The 15,920-nt window shown below is 43.6% G+C and overlaps 1 protein-coding gene across 2 annotated transcripts in view; it reads left to right on the top strand.

Moving 5' to 3' along the window:
- The window catches only part of dctd (dCMP deaminase), a 22,732-nt gene extending 7,138 nt beyond the window's left edge, over positions 1-15,594 (top strand). For both annotated transcript variants that reach the window (XM_083656238.1, XM_083656237.1), the window contains exons 3-6: positions 1,039-1,174; positions 7,455-7,571; positions 12,103-12,199; positions 15,072-15,594. In XM_083656238.1, coding sequence (XP_083512364.1) covers positions 1,039-1,174; positions 7,455-7,571; positions 12,103-12,199; positions 15,072-15,156 — 435 coding nt within the window. In that variant the 3' untranslated portion in view covers positions 15,157-15,594. The remainder of the gene's footprint in view (positions 1-1,038; positions 1,175-7,454; positions 7,572-12,102; positions 12,200-15,071) is intronic.
- Positions 15,595-15,920: the final 326 nt, after the last annotated feature.

Below are 15,920 nucleotides of genomic sequence, written 5' to 3' on the forward strand. Positions count from 1 at the left end.
AGTGCAATGTAGACAGGAGGTCACAAAATGTCTACAAAATGCATCTTGAATAGAAAATAAATGCACAATAATTGTAAACACTCCAAAACCGATACTTCCGGCGGCGGCGCTGTGGAGCAGTCGAAACCTAAAATGACACAGCCGAAGAAGGCTGTGTCTAAGCTAAAAACTTTGGCACTTCCATGTGAATAATGGCTCGGTATTGGAAACTGTGTATTGATAACATGTATATCGCGTGAAGCCATTGGAGCCGACCTCCCAGTGGTTAGAGGACCCGCGCATCCGAGACTCTGAAGGAATAATGAGTGAGGAGTCTCGCGCTAGCTAGCTGGCTGCTAGCTACTTTTAGGTGATCGCTCGCCTCAAACTCGATGTACTTCGGTGATATTTTAATTCCGTTTTTCACAAGGTGCAAACTACGGCTCTTGACTTATCCACTGTGCCATTTGGGAAGTAAAACGATCCATTTAAAAGCGTATTGCTGTCGTTCTCTTCCATGCCTGCCTGCACAAACAGGAGACAGGAAACCGAACGGCTTGACTACAAGTACGGGGCGACGAAGGGACAAAATAGCAGCATGCGATTAACGCGATTAAAAAAAAAAAAAAACGCGTTATGATCGGCGCGCGATTAACGCGTTAATGCTGACAGCCCTAATATTTATTTATATTTTAGCCCTACATTCCTATGTTGCCAAAGCAATAGGTCCAATCAGCATGTTTGTAAACAGACGGATTGGCTGTACTTCCGGGTGCAACTGCCGTTGGTACAGCAGTTGATGGTGAAACCATGCCCTCTTTAACTACTCACAAAAGGGGGGATTTAGGATTACACATGGCGCCTGCACTATTCTTCTTGTCCCTTTTGTTTTGTTGACGGAAGTAACGTTAGTTGCCATGGTGCTTTTGAGGCGCTGTGTGCATATCACTGCGCCAGGCGGCCATGTTTGGAAAGAACTTACGGCTATGTATTTACTTCAAAAATGACCGTTCCTCGTAATTTAGGATTCTTCCTCTTCCTCCCTCTTCCTCTCTGTAGGTAGGAGCCTGTATAGTGAACCCGGAGAATAAGATTGTTGGTATTGGTTATAACGGTATGCCCAACGGCTGTGACGACGACCTGCTGCCATGGGCCCGATCAGCTGACAACCGGCTGGACACAAAGTACCCTTATGGTGAGAATGCACACACATGCTCACACACACGCGCTCACACACATGCTCACACACGCGCTCACACACATGCTCACACACACACGCTCACACGCACGCGCCTGCACAGATTCTGCGCTGTAGTGTTTTTCTTTGGAGAGGCAGAGAGAGAGGGAACTCCAGAAAATAGCTTGTTGTTGTTGTTTTTTTTCAATATTTTATTTTAAAATTTTGAAAACAGCTTGTTTTTTTACTTTGAGTGACACCCACAATTTCTCCCGCATTTTACAGCTGCTTCTTTCCCCATGTATGCGTATGTTCTTTCCCCATGTATGTGTATGTCCATGCATGTGTATGTCCATGCATGTGTATGTCCATGCATGTGTATGTCCATGTATGTGTATGTCCATGTATGTGTATGTCCATGTATGTGTATGGGGCAAAGGTTTTGAGTCAAGTGTATCATCAGGTGACTTGTAGGGATGAGTACCGTTCACATTTGAATCGACACCGGTACGGTACCGGCACCTGGAATTCGGTACGGTACCCAAAACGGTACCTTTTTCGGTACTTTACACACTGTATTAACAAAAACAATTACAGTTCGTTGTAAATAAAAAAAAATAAAAAAATTCTCAATTTCAACATTGTTCTTTATTTAGAACATTACTTATTTAGCACCAGACAAAATCAAACTCCTCCCTACATACCTCTCTCTCCCCTTCCAAAACAAGAGTTGCAGCAGCAAGGTTAGTTCAAGATTCAAGATTTTTTATTGTCACTCCATGGTACAAGTATCACGTGTGAAATTCTTGTGCTGTGGACTCCGTTTACAACATAGTACAAATATAACAGGGCATATGAGTGCAGGAAAACAACAAGAGACACAACAAGCAATAAGGCAGTATAGTGATAAGACAAGTCAGAGACAGTGGCATATTCACTGCACATAGGTGCACATGTCGTGTGCATACTTTAGACGTGCTTAAACATTTTAAATTCGGCGTATTTGACATACAGGTGCAAATAGCATATTCCTTATTAAACATACAATTAAACATTAGACATACGTAATGATAGCAGCTACAGTACGGTACAGTACGGCTACTACACTATTTGTGTATGTTAAGGAGTCTCGTGGCCTGCGGGAAGAAACTGTTCCTCAATTTTTTTTTGTGCGTGCTTTTGGAACCCTGTATCTCCTCCCTGAGGGTAACAGGGAGAACAGGCTGTTGTGGGGATGGTTTGTGTCTTTGATGATCTTCAGGGACCTCCTGAGGCACCGCTGTTTATACAGTTCATGCAGTTCTGGCAACTCACATCCTGTTACGTGCTGGGCCGCGCGTCTCACTCTCCGTAGCGCCCTGCGGTCCATGGTGGTACAGTTCCCGTACCAGGTGGTGAAGCAGCCAGTCAGCAGGCTTTCAATGGTGCCTCTGTAGAAGTCCCTAAGGATTTCTGGCCTTAGCCCAAATTTCTTCAGGCGCCTGAGTTTAGTGGGGTTGGAGAAAATGGGGGGAAACTTAGGGGCCACTGATGTCCACCACAGCTTCCAGCAGGGCCTGGTCTTCATCTTCGAAGAGCTCCCCAAGTGCTGAAAGTTTATTCTGCTTATGGAGTGGTATCTGACAGTGTATACCCAGGGGTGTAGTGCATTGTGTCCAGTATAACCATTCCCCGACCGGCCTTCTCCATTCCACATCAGCGCTGCTGCCTCAGCCTGTCAGTCATGTTGTAACGTGGATACAGGAGAGACTATTTGTTTCGTATTGCAAATAGAACGACGGACATAATAATCAAAATGCATCGGACTCACAAGTGTGCAAGGTTTTCTGTGTGTGACGATCTTTTTTCGGATGGCAGGGGAAAAAAAACGAAATTTCGGACTGTGTAAACTCCACCTGATATTCAGACTGAAGATCGTTACTGTAACTCATAAACTCATTTCCCCTCTACTCAAGAGGACTGGTCTGGAGCCAGGCTATAAACTCCTTGTCCATGGATCATTTTGATGTTCTGTTGCACCTGTTTTCTTTTGGAAAAGTAAATGCATGATAGCTGTGGGATATACAGTAGGCTATTGGATTTTATTTAATTTTTGTATTCATTGTATTTGCACAAAAAAGCTCTGTCCAGTAACCTGGAACAATTTTATTTTGAGATGTGTTTGAGTGAGATGGTCCTACTTCATGCAAATGATAAGAATTGTTATATGAATCTTAATTTTCAAACAAAGTTACAAAAACGTTTGTGTAAGCTGTCAATTGTTGTTCTTAGAAAGAAAATCGGAATCGGCAAAAATCGGTATCGGCAAGTCAGACTATTCAAAAATCGGAAATCGGAATCGGCCAAGAAAATGGCAATTGGTGCATCTCTAGTTTTGACAGTGGTTTTGACTTCACCGAGAGCACGAAGAACGAGAGGCTGGTGACGCGAGACTCCCGAGGTTAAAATTCACAGGGTCAAAGAAAAAAGAAAAAATCTATCTCTGGACATATGAATTGATATGGAAGGATTGAAATACAAATCAGAGAATGGATTTTTTGGAACCCAGCCCTCTGGTGCATGTCAGGTCTCTGGTGAAGGAAACAATGTGAACAGAGTTGCTTATCATCCTGCTCGACTGTCTGCTGCAGGGATTACTATTGCTTCTCCCACAAGGTATTTGATCCTGGCATAAATTACACGTGTGTTGTGTCTTTTTTCACACATGTTCTAATGACACCACGATCTTTTTCAGCTGTGTTTACATGTGACCAACTCCGTCAAAAATGGCTCCCCTGTTTTGCGTCATCAATCGTATATTTAGGCTGAAAATCGGTGATCATCGATCTATTTAATTTATCGATTTATTTTATTTATTTTTATTTTATTTAATCAAGAGGACTGGTCTGGAGCCAGGCTATAAACTCCTTGTCCATGGATCATTTTGATGTTCTGTTGCACCTGTTTTCTTTTGGAAAAGTAAATGCATGATAGCTGTGGGATATAGGCTATTGGATTTTATTTTATTTTTGTACCATTTTGACGATCATTGACGAGGGATTTTATTTTATTTTATTTTAGCATAAGCCTGCAACATAACAAACTGTGCCAAAGTGAAGGGGTCTGAATACTTTCTGAACCCACTGTATGTCAATCTGTTGCTCAATCTCTCAAAGGCAAAACCTGTAGGGGGAGCTAGAGGATAAATAATGAACTCATCTGCACCTCGTCTTATTAATAAGTACTTAAGAATTTGATCTCTCTCTCTCTCTCTCTCTCTCTCTCTCTCTCTCTCTCTCTCTCTCTCTCTCTCTCTCTCTCTCTCTCTCTCTCTCTCTCTCTCTCTCTCTCTCACTCATATATATATATACATATTCCTTTCCCTTACTGGAAACGGTGTGTTTTCTTTGCTTTTTCTTTGTTCTTTTTGTCCGTGCGGATTAGCATATTCCGTCTGCTTTACTTTCACAGCCATGACCAGTGGCGTTTTAAAGGATTATTCTGTAGAATTTAAATCAGTCGGCAACAAGCTGTTGCTGCTTTTGGCGTCGGTGCCTCCTTCTTTATCACTCACAGCACATCAGCCTCAATGTTCTGCTTACAACTCAGACAGCCGTTTTGTGTGTGTGTGTGGGGGTGGGTGCGGGGGCGGGCGGGCGGCCGTGTGTGAATGTGCGCGCACACTTTTGTGTGTAAATTAGACTAATCAAATTAGGGGTGCTCCGATCCGGCTAAGCCCCGATCCGATTCAGATTCCTGGGGTCACGATCCGATTCCAGAATCGATTCTCGATTCCAACGATTCTCGAATCTAGAATCGATTCTCAATTATGTAGTTTTATATTGCAATAACACACAAAGGTAAATGTAAGACAAAAAATGACAAATGTATTAATGCTGAACTTCAAATTCAACTTCTGAAGTATTAGTCAGGGCCTAAATTCATTTTGCAAACTAGGGGGGAATTCCCCCCTTATGTTCTTCAGATAAGATGGATTTATAGGCTGGGGGGATCTGTAGACTTTGAGAAGGATTTATAGATTTTGGGGGGAATACATTAACCAGAGTTCTTAACACATTGAGTGCCAGCGACGCCATATGGCGTCATTAGAAATTTACCGTAGGCTGCCAGCGACGCCAAATGGCGTCAGTAACTCCAAATTGTTTTTTTGACGGGGGGGTGTCGATCTAAGCTTCTTACATCGCCTCTTACAATATTGTAGCTATTGGAGGTCTATAACCTATTTTACAAACCCATTAGGTGGCGACAGCACTCTCCTGATAAGAGAAAGTGGAGCCAAACACACAGAAGAAGTCGCTGGGGAAAAAGGAAATCGCATCGCATCCGTCCGTATGCATCGACATGCATGAAGCCAAACGCCAGCTGTGCCCGCAGCAGCTGCATCCGCTGTCACAACTGAGCACCTTCGTGTCCGCTGCGACAGCACATTCGCATAATCAGCCTTATTATTCTCAACTGGAAGCATGGAAGCCCTTGGAAGCCCGTGACAAACACACGCGGAACCAAAAAGCTGGATGTCGCACACCTTCACTGTGTGTGCACAGCGAACTCAGCAGAGAGCCACCAGACACATAAGACACACCCAGGAGGAGGCGTGTGCAGTTGAGGGGGGAGGGGGGGGGGGGGGGGGGGGGGGGGGGCACGCAGAGCACGCAGAGCACGCAGAGCAGCATACACTTCACCCAGACAGACCCAGACATCAGAAAATTAGCTTCAGAGTCAGTGATGTGCTTGAAATGTTTAATTTCACAAAAGGCTCATTATCTCAGCTCGTAGAAAAAAAGGGCTGTTTTTGGTTCAATCAAGCTATCTTCTCCGGCTCATAACTAAAGAACGGAAAATGGGATCAATAAACTTTTTTTTGCAGGTGATAGAAGAGAGTCTCATCGTTATTTGTGCGTGTTCAGTGTTTACATAGTAATTATTAAAGAAATTATATGACTGTTTTAAAATGCATTGCGGCCTATGTGGCACAGCAAGCAACCTTTTGCCCAAGGGCCGTGGCACTCAAAGTGTTAAGTGCAAGAGGTGTGGCACCGTGGCAGTACACTACACAAATGACATGAACATTTGGACACTTAATCAGCCGGTATCTTGCATGTTGCGTTCAGGTGCACTGTAAAAAAAAATATATATATATTTTATTTTTGGATTTTTTTTTAGAATACGAAGAAGAATCGATTCTTGGGAGTTTGGAATCGATCCAGGAATCGTGGCATTAAGAATCGCGATCCTTTCAGAGTCGATTTTTTGGAGCACCCCTAAATCAAATACACCAGAGGCACACTCCTGTTTTATTTTATTTCTTTTATTTTTGTGATCAGGTTCTTACAGTTTGAGTGTTGGCTGCTGTCGGTCTTACAATAATGAATGGCGTGACTTTAAAGGAATCTCCCACAAAACTATGGATTTAGGGAACAACAGCTGTTCTAGTTCTTTAGACATTTAGAAAGTGTTCTAGTCTGTACAGTATGTATGAGTGTAGATTATTCAACAAGCTATGCCTGGCTCATTACCTCCTCCAGGCCAAGCTGGCAGGAGATTATATTTTCGGTCCAGATCAGATCAGATCCCACCACAAGCCATCCAGAGCTGAACGCCATCATGAATAAGAACAGTGTCCTCTCTGCTTCCACAGTGTGCCATGCAGAGCTGAATGCCATCATGAATAAGAACAGTGTCCTCTCTGCTTCCACAGTGTGCCATGCAGAGCTGAATGCCATCATGAATAAGAACAGTGTCCTCTCTGCTTCCACAGTGTGCCATGCAGAGCTGAATGCCATCATGAATAAGAACAGTGTCCTCTCTGCTTCCACAGTGTGCCATGCAGAGCTGAATGCCATCATGAACAAGAACAGTGTCCTCTCTGCTTCCACAGTGTGCCATGCAGAGCTGAATGCCATCATGAATAAGAACAGTGTCCTCTCTGCTTCCACAGTGTGCCATGCAGAGCTGAATGCCATCATGAACAAGAACAGTGTCCTCTCTGCTTCCACAGTGTGCCATGCAGAGCTGAATGCCATCATGAATAAGAACAGTGTCCTCTCTGCTTCCACAGTGTGCCATGCAGAGCTGAATGCCATCATGAATAAGAACAGTGTCCTCTCTGCTTCCACAGTGTGCCATGCAGAGCTGAATGCCATCATGAACAAGAACAGTGTCCTCTCTGCTTCCACAGTGTGCCATGCAGAGCTGAATGCCATCATGAACAAGAACAGTGTCCTCTCTGCTTCCACAGTGTGCCATGCAGAGCTGAATGCCATCATGAATAAGAACAGTGTCCTCTCTGCTTCCACAGTGTGCCATGCAGAGCTGAATGCCATCATGAACAAGAACAGTGCTGATGTGAAGGGCTGCACCATCTACGTGGCTCTGTTCCCCTGCAACGAGTGTGCCAAGCTCATCATCCAGGCAGGTGGGAGTGAAGAGCACACACACACACACACACACAGGTTTGTACGCAGTATGGAATTTGATTTTGGTCATTTCCAGCTCTGGATAATAGGAATGACATCTGCATCACTGAGGGTAAATGGTAAATGGTAAATGGTCTGCATTTATATAGCGCTTTTATCCAAAGCGCTTTACAGTCGGTAAGTACATTCACCCATTCACACACCGATGGCGGCAGGTTACCACGCAGGGTGCTGGCTAGGGCTGGGTCGGTTTGAAAATTTTAAAACCGGTTCGATATTGCCGTCTAAACCGGATCGAACCGGTATACCGATTTTTTTTGTAATTAATTTTTTTTTTTTTTAGCAGGGCTCCCGAGTGTGGCCCATAACTGTCTGTAGTGCAACTTCAGTCCACCTGATAGCGATAATACACCTCTAAGCTGGTATTGTCAACCAGCAATGATACTGAATAAAAAGAAGCAGGACACCTGTGTAACAAACACACCCTGTATTTATTTCTCATAACTATTCAGCTCAACTTTTCTTCTAAACATCAAAATAATAAATGAAATAAGACTTCTGCCTATAGTGCCACTTGAGAAAAGGCTAATAAAAACACAAGCAGTGCAATCAGAATGGATTGGCTTACAGCTGAGCTGCCTTATAAACTTCAAAACTCACAAATTCACACAATATAGGGCCTATACAAATTATTGTGCAAAAATGCAACAAAAAAGCTCAAAGCTTCTAGCCCACATGTTCAAAACTTAAAAATAGAAAATGCTGTAAAAAAAGAAATATATATATATACATATAGGGCATGTACAAAATTGCTGTGCATTGTGCACAAATGCAACAAAAAAGCTTAAAGCTTTTAGCCCACATGTTAAAACTGTAAAACTGGTATGGTAGCCTACAAATTAAAATACAAAATACTGACACATACGGTACATACAAATAGGGTGTATAAAACAGTGTGCATATATATATAAAAAGGCTTAGGGCCTATAAAACACAAAAACACTGTGCAAATATGAAAACATTTGGAAAAGGAAGTTTGACACTGCTAGCCCACATGTTCAAATAGAAACAGCAACAATAATAAATAACCGTATTAAGCATATTAAAAACACTTAAACTAGGCTATGCAGTGCAAGGTTACAAATTCTTTCTCAGGCCACTGAGGCCAGGGCAATATACGGTCGGGGATTAATCCAAATTCTTGGCCAGAAACACAAGCATGTCCACTTTTGCTGGCGACAGTTGACACCTTTGAGGTGTAACAATGTTCCCTGCTGCGCAAAACACTCTCTCGGATGGAGTGCTTGTTGCGCAAATGCACAAATACTTGCGCGCAACATTTGCCAACAATGGGAGGCGAGACTCATTTATTTTCCACCACTCTAGCGGGTCGGCATCTCCATCAATGACTTCCTCCTGCTTGTACAATTGCAGTTCTGCTGCAACTTTTTCCTCTGTGGTTTGAGGAGTGACACGGGCTGGCAGACGGGCACCGACTCCGAGAAGGCTCCCCAAAGTTTTTTTCTTAGGAGGAGGTGGGCGGTCTGACCCCCCCTCCTCCTCTTCGCCCCCTCGTTGGTCCAGAAGCCCTTTGAGAACCACTGCTTGCCTCTCCACTTTGCTCAGGGTATTGTCCAACTCTGCTGCATCGGAAAAATGATGCCCGCGATACCGTGGATCAATGAATGCGGCTACGCGCATCAACTCTTGGATTGAGTCAACATCATATTTCTCTTCCAGTTCTGCCATCATCCTAGCTTTGAGATTCTTAGTGAGAGGTGTGTCCCCCTCAGCCCCCACCAAAATCTCATTCTTCAGGAGTTTGAGCATCGGGTAGAGCGATGATGAGGTGACATATTTCTCAGCTGAAAATATGTGGGTAAACTCACTGACTGGCTTAAGAGCGGCGTTGATGGACTCCAAAACAGCAACATCTTGCCACGTGAGAGGTTGATGTGATGGGCGTCGCTCAGCACTTAGAACAAGCCCAATTGCTGGGCTCTGATCCAAGATTCGCTGGATCATCTTTTGTTTGGAGCCCCATCGAGTTGCAACAGCCTGTTGGATGATAATATAATATCAAGAATAAATTAATAATAGACCTTGAAGTCTAATTCATACAGTTAGTTACTCAATCACAACACCTGTGTTTGTGAGGAGGGTGCCCAAGATGTGTTTCAAAACAAAGAGAGATAGCCCATCTCTCTATTATTACCTGTTCTATGCGGAGGAGGGGGCCGCACTTTGACCCGCGGTGCGGGAGATGTGTTTCAAAAGAGATAGCCTATCTCTCTATTATTATTGTATTTATTATCCCAATTCGTAGTTAGGCTATTCAATCACCTGTGGGCCGCACTTTGTAGCCGCGGGGTGGGGGGATGAGATATCTCTCTTTGTTTAAAACACACACCCCCACCGCGGGTCAAAGACAGTGCGGCGGCAACACAGGTAGCCTAGAGTAAAAATAATAATAATAGAGAGGATATACCAACATAACCGTTAATTGTCAGTCCATGACATGCACTATGCTTATTATTGATAAATAGGATTTTAACAATTTAAATAAAAGAATATAATAATTTGTGTATTATTTATTATTTATTTTTTTATTAAAAGAAAGAAACATGATTTATTTACCGTAATTAGAGCTTTCTGCTCTAGGCCAAGGTCTTCTTGTGCCTTCCTCAGCGCTCTTTTCTTCTTCCAGCTGTGGGAAAATTGGCCGACGATGGTTTGAGCGTTCCCCAGGGCTCTCTTTGTGGCTGGCTTGTCTACTTTATCAAGTGCGTTGTTTACGGCAAGATTGAGATTATGGCCGAAAAACAATTTAGCCATTGCCAACCCAGCTCGTTAACCGCAGCTTTAATATTTGTTGCGTTGTCGGTTGTTATGGCTGATAGTTTTACCGGGTCCAGGTCCCAGTCACGTAGAGCCTCCTCCAGTGCTTCTGCCATGTTGGGCCCTGTGTGGTCATCTGGGAAGAAGCTCGTCTGCAGGCACTTTGAAACTATCTTCCATTCCTTGTTGATGAAATGAATCGTCAGCGACATATATGGTGTCATATTCGTACTTGACCACATGTCCGTCGTCAGTGCAAATGTATGGCTGTCTGTGATCAAAACTTGAATCTCGTTTCTCACTTTATTGTATAGCTGAGGAATGGCAGTTTTTGAGAAGTATTTACGATCTGGTGGGTCATATTGGCGATCCAGTGTCCGAAGCATGGATTTAAATGCCTTCTTTTCCACCGTTCTGAATGACACCACATCTTTGGCCAGGTGAGTGGCTATTGTCGACGTGCAGGTTTTCCATCTGTCAGTGTCCCGTTTATATTTTATGCCTCTTGCAAATGATCCTTGTAATGATGTTTGTTTTGAAGTAGAGGCCGCGGCCTCTCCCCCTTTCGCTGCCGGGCCCATTTGTGCAGCAAGAGCGGCATGATGTTTGCGCAGATGGGCATGCAAATTAGACGTATTGCCACCTTTCGCCTGGACTTTTTTTCTGCAGTGTTTGCAAGTTGCCTCGTCCACATTTTTCGGCTCACCTTGCTCGTCAGGTTCAGATCCGAAATGTTGCCATATTGGTGCGGTTTTAGTTTTCTTTGATACCAAGTCAGTCTGCGTAGCCATTATGTCCTCCTGTCTCAAGTGTAGTGACTCACCGTCACCTCTGCTGCTCCTAAACAACTTTCACACATGCGTAAATAAGCGGACCCTTCCCCCCCGGCCGAGACCCCCGGCCGAGACCCTACAGTAGTGTGAAATTTGATCTCCTTCATGTTGCTGAGTACTGACACATCACTTTGCCTGTAGTATAGTGGCGCCGCGGGCCGTTGTGAATGACAGTCGGTGATTCTGCCGACTCTGTTTATAAACAACTATAACTAAAATATGCTGTTTGTGCTTATTAATAGTGCAATTCACGTTGGATTTAGCCCCGTAAAAAGCCATCAGCATATAGGTTGCATGCCGAGGTAGACTAATTGTTAATTTTGCAGAAGCTGATTTTTTTTTCTCCGTTTTTTTCTCTCCCCCTGTTCTGCGGGTTGGCATGAGATCAAACCGGTTTGAGCTCGTATACCGGACCGAACCGGTAAAACCGGAAATCGACCCAGGCCTAGTGCTGGCACACCAACGGGAGCAATTTGGGGTTCAGTGTCAACATGCCGACTGGAGGAGCCGGGAATCGAACCACCGACCTCTTTTATCCAAAGCTACTAGTGGACGACTCGCTCTACCTCCTGAACTACAGCCGCCCCCACAGGGGGGGCGATAACACGCAACTGCAGTGACGTAACGTGTGACGTCCACTCCAAATGAGTCTGTTCATGACACCATTGCCCCTCTCTTCTCTCATCATTTATTGACCTTCACTGATACTTCTTTAATCTGCTAAGTAGCACGATGCTCTTGAGATGACTGCTTCATCTCTCCTCCCTCTCATCATCTCCCTCTCCATCCCTCCATCGTCCCCTCTCTCCCCCTCCCTCTCCATCCATCCATCGTCCCCTCTCTCCCCCTCCCTGTCCAGGTATTAAAGAGGTGGTCTATCTTTCTGATAAGTATCATGAAAGTCCAGAGATGACTGCTTCCAGAAGGCTACTCAACTTGGCAGGCGTAGGATATAAGTGGGTATCTCTCTCTCTCACTCACTCACAAAAGGCACACACACACACACACACACACACACACACACACACACACACACACACACACAAACACAAAAGGCTAACTCGGGAAAACTTCATTCAGTGTATGCACTTCTGTATGTTTCAGGGTTTGTGATGTTCAAGGCATTCCAGGAAGTATTTTGTGATAAAGTGTTTACTTTTTTGTGTAATTTACTTTCGTCTCCTACTTACTGATTGATTTCCTGTTTCCCAGAATTTCGTTTCGATCTTGACTGTGTGTCCAGAAGCTAATGCCTAGTAGCTATACAGTGTATGACTGTGTGTCCACAAGCTAATGCCTAGTAGCTATACAGTGTATGACTGTGTGTCCACAAGCTAATGCCTAGTAGCTAAAGCTATACAGTGTATGACTGTGTGTCCACAAGCTAATGCCTAGTAGCTATACAGTGTATGACTGTGTGTCCACAAGCTAATGCCTAGTAGCTATACAGTGTATGACTGTGTGTCCACAAGCTAATGCCTAGTAGCTATACAGTGTATGACTGTGTGTCCACAAGCTAATGTCTAGTAGCTATACAGTGTATGACTGTGTGTCCACAAGCTAATGTCTAGTAGCTATACAGTGTATGACTGTGTGTCCACACGCTAATGTCTAGTAGCTATACAGTGTATGACTGTGTGTCCACAAGCTAATGCCTAGTAGCTATACAGTGTATGACTGTGTGTCCACAAGCTAATGTCTAGTAGCTATACAGTGTATGTCTGTGTGTCCACAAGCTAATGCCTAGTAGCTATACAGTGTATGACTGTGTGTCCACAAGCTAATGCCTAGTAGCTATACAGTGTATGACTGTGTCCACAAGCTAATGCCCAGTAGCTATACAGTGTATGACTGTGTGTCCACAAGCTAATGCCTAGTAGCTATACAGTGTATGACTGTGTGTCCACAAGCTAATGCCTAGTAGCTATACAGTGTATGACTGTGTGTCCACAAGCTAATGCCTAGTAGCTATACAGTGTATGACTGTGTGTCCATAAGCTAATGTCTAGTAGCTATACAGTGTATGTCTGCGTGTCCACAAGCTAATGCCTAGTAGCTATACAGTGTATGACTGTGTGTCCACAAGCTAATGCCTAGTAGCTATACAGTGTATGACTGTGTGTCCACAAGCTAATGCCTAGTAGCTATACAGTGTATGACTGTGTGTCCAGAAGCTAATGCCTAGTAGCTATACAGTGTATGACTGTGTGTCCAGAAGCTAATGCCTAGTAGCTATACAGTGTATGACTGTGTGTCCACAAGCTAATGCCTAGTAGCTATACAGTGTATGGCTGTGTGTCCACAAGCTAATGCCTAGTAGCTATACAGTGTATGACTGTGTGTCCACAAGCTAATGCCTAGTAGCTATACAGTGTATGACTGTGTGTCCACAAGCTAATGTCTAGTAGCTATACAGTGTATGACTGTGTCCACAAGCTAATGCCTAGTAGCTATACAGTGTATGACTGTGTGTCCACAAGCTAATGTCTAGTAGCTATACAGTGTATGACTGTGTGTCCACAAGCTAATGTCTAGTAGCTATACAGTGTATGACTGTGTGTCCACAAGCTAATGTCTAGTAGCTATACAGTGTATGACTGTGTGTCCACAAGCTAATGCCTAGTAGCTATACAGTGTATGACTGTGTGTCCACAAGCTAATGCCTAGTAGCTATACAGTGTATGTCTGTGTGTCCACAAGCTAATGCCTAGTAGCTATACAGTGTATGACTGTGTGTCCACAAGCTAATGCCTAGTAGCTATACAGTGTATGACTGTGTCCACAAGCTAATGCCCAGTAGCTATACAGTGTATGACTGTGTGTCCACAAGCTAATGTCTAGTAGCTATACAGTGTATGACTGTGTGTCCACAAGCTAATGCCTAGTAGCTATACAGTGTATGACTGTGTCCACAAGCTAGTCCACAAGCTAATGCCTAGTAGCTATACAGTGTATGACTGTGTGTCCACAAGCTAATGCCTAGTAGCTATACAGTGTATGTCTGCGTGTCCACAAGCTAATGCCTAGTAGCTATACAGTGTATGACTGTGTCCACAAGCTAATGCCTAGTAGCTATACAGTGTATGACTGTGTGTCCACAAGCTAATGCCTAGTAGCTATACAGTGTATGACTGTGTGTCCACAAGCTAATGTCTAGTAGCTATACAGTGTATGACTGTGTGTCCAGAAGCTAATGCCTAGTAGCTATACAGTGTATGACTGTGTCCACAAGCTAATGCCTAGTAGCTATACAGTGTATGACTGTGTCCACAAGCTAATGCCTAGTAGCTATACAGTGTATGACTGTGTCCACAAGCTAATGCCTAGTAGCTATACAGTGTATGACTGTGTGTCCACAAGCTAATGCCTAGTAGCTATACAGTGTATGACTGTGTGTCCACAAGCTAATGCCTAGTAGCTATACAGTGTATGTCTGCGTGTCCACTAGCTTGATGATGTCACAGTGGGATTTATGAATCACTGATGATGTCACAGTGGGATTTATGACATCACAGTGGGACAGAGAAACAAACGGACAGAGCCGTAGCTCCCATTTATATACTGATGATGATGAGAAAAGGATGTTGAGTCTGGGGAGCGAGACACATTGAAAGAGAAAAGAGTGGCGATGGAGACAGAGATATTATTTTCATGTAGTGAAGAACTCTTTACGGTCTCTCTCACACACACACACACCTCTTCTTTCTCTTTTCAACCTGGCCAGACATTAAAACATGTGAATGAAACGATGGCTTGAAAAGACAATGAAAAGGAGACTTTCTAACCATGTTTTCACTGTGTGCTGTTGTCTTTTGTGTGTGTTGGCAGGGAGTTCAAGCCCAGGAGGACTGAGATTATCATTGATTTTAATTCCATTAACCACCCTGGAATGCTGAGTAGCACGACCGAGTGAAAGAAGAGACTTTGATGCCTCTCTCTCTGCTTTGTCCAAAGGAAAACTCAAGGACACCTCGACTTTGGCCTCTTGATATTTTGATAATCCGGATATTCAAGAAAGTTTAATTTGATGCTTTGCCCCCTTCATGGCTCAGTGTGGTACCGTATATCTCTGCTTTCAAGAGTTAATATTTTCTGTTTTCATTTTTTCTGTTCTCATTTTATTGCTTCTGAAAACTCCCTTTGGGTTAGAAATATACAAGGACTCTCAACACAAGTCGTTTATGTCCGTAATTCCAAAGGTGTTTTTATGTTTTATTTGTTTATCAATCAGATCAGATCTTGGCTTGGCAGTCTGCAGGCTGGTCTAGAGGGGAAGAGCCTAGCTAAGCTACGGTTACCAAACGTGTGTGTACATAAACATTTTACCAATTTGCAATAAAGTGTGACTGCATTTAAATGACAATTGTTTTACAAAATAGTCCAACTCCCACACTTGCCTCACATTGTCACAACCGTAACCCACCCTGAAATCTCACCTTGGTGCTATTGTATGAATGAAGAGTTCGGTCTCCGATCCTTTATGATGAAGATCTTTTGTTACTGTACGTACAGTCTTTGATCTGCTTAATACTTTATTATTCAGAGACAAATTGTTATAATTATTGTACAATAATAATTCCTCTAAATCTGGTTTCAAACGGCAAAAAAAACTGCCAAAATGTTTCGCAAAGAGGAAGAGAGCGAGAGAGAGACCATGATGATGCTAGCCTTAAAATG

This window comes from Poromitra crassiceps (assembly GCF_964638095.1).
Source record: "Poromitra crassiceps genome assembly, chromosome: 19".
Taxonomy (NCBI): domain Eukaryota; kingdom Metazoa; phylum Chordata; class Actinopteri; order Beryciformes; family Melamphaidae; genus Poromitra; species Poromitra crassiceps.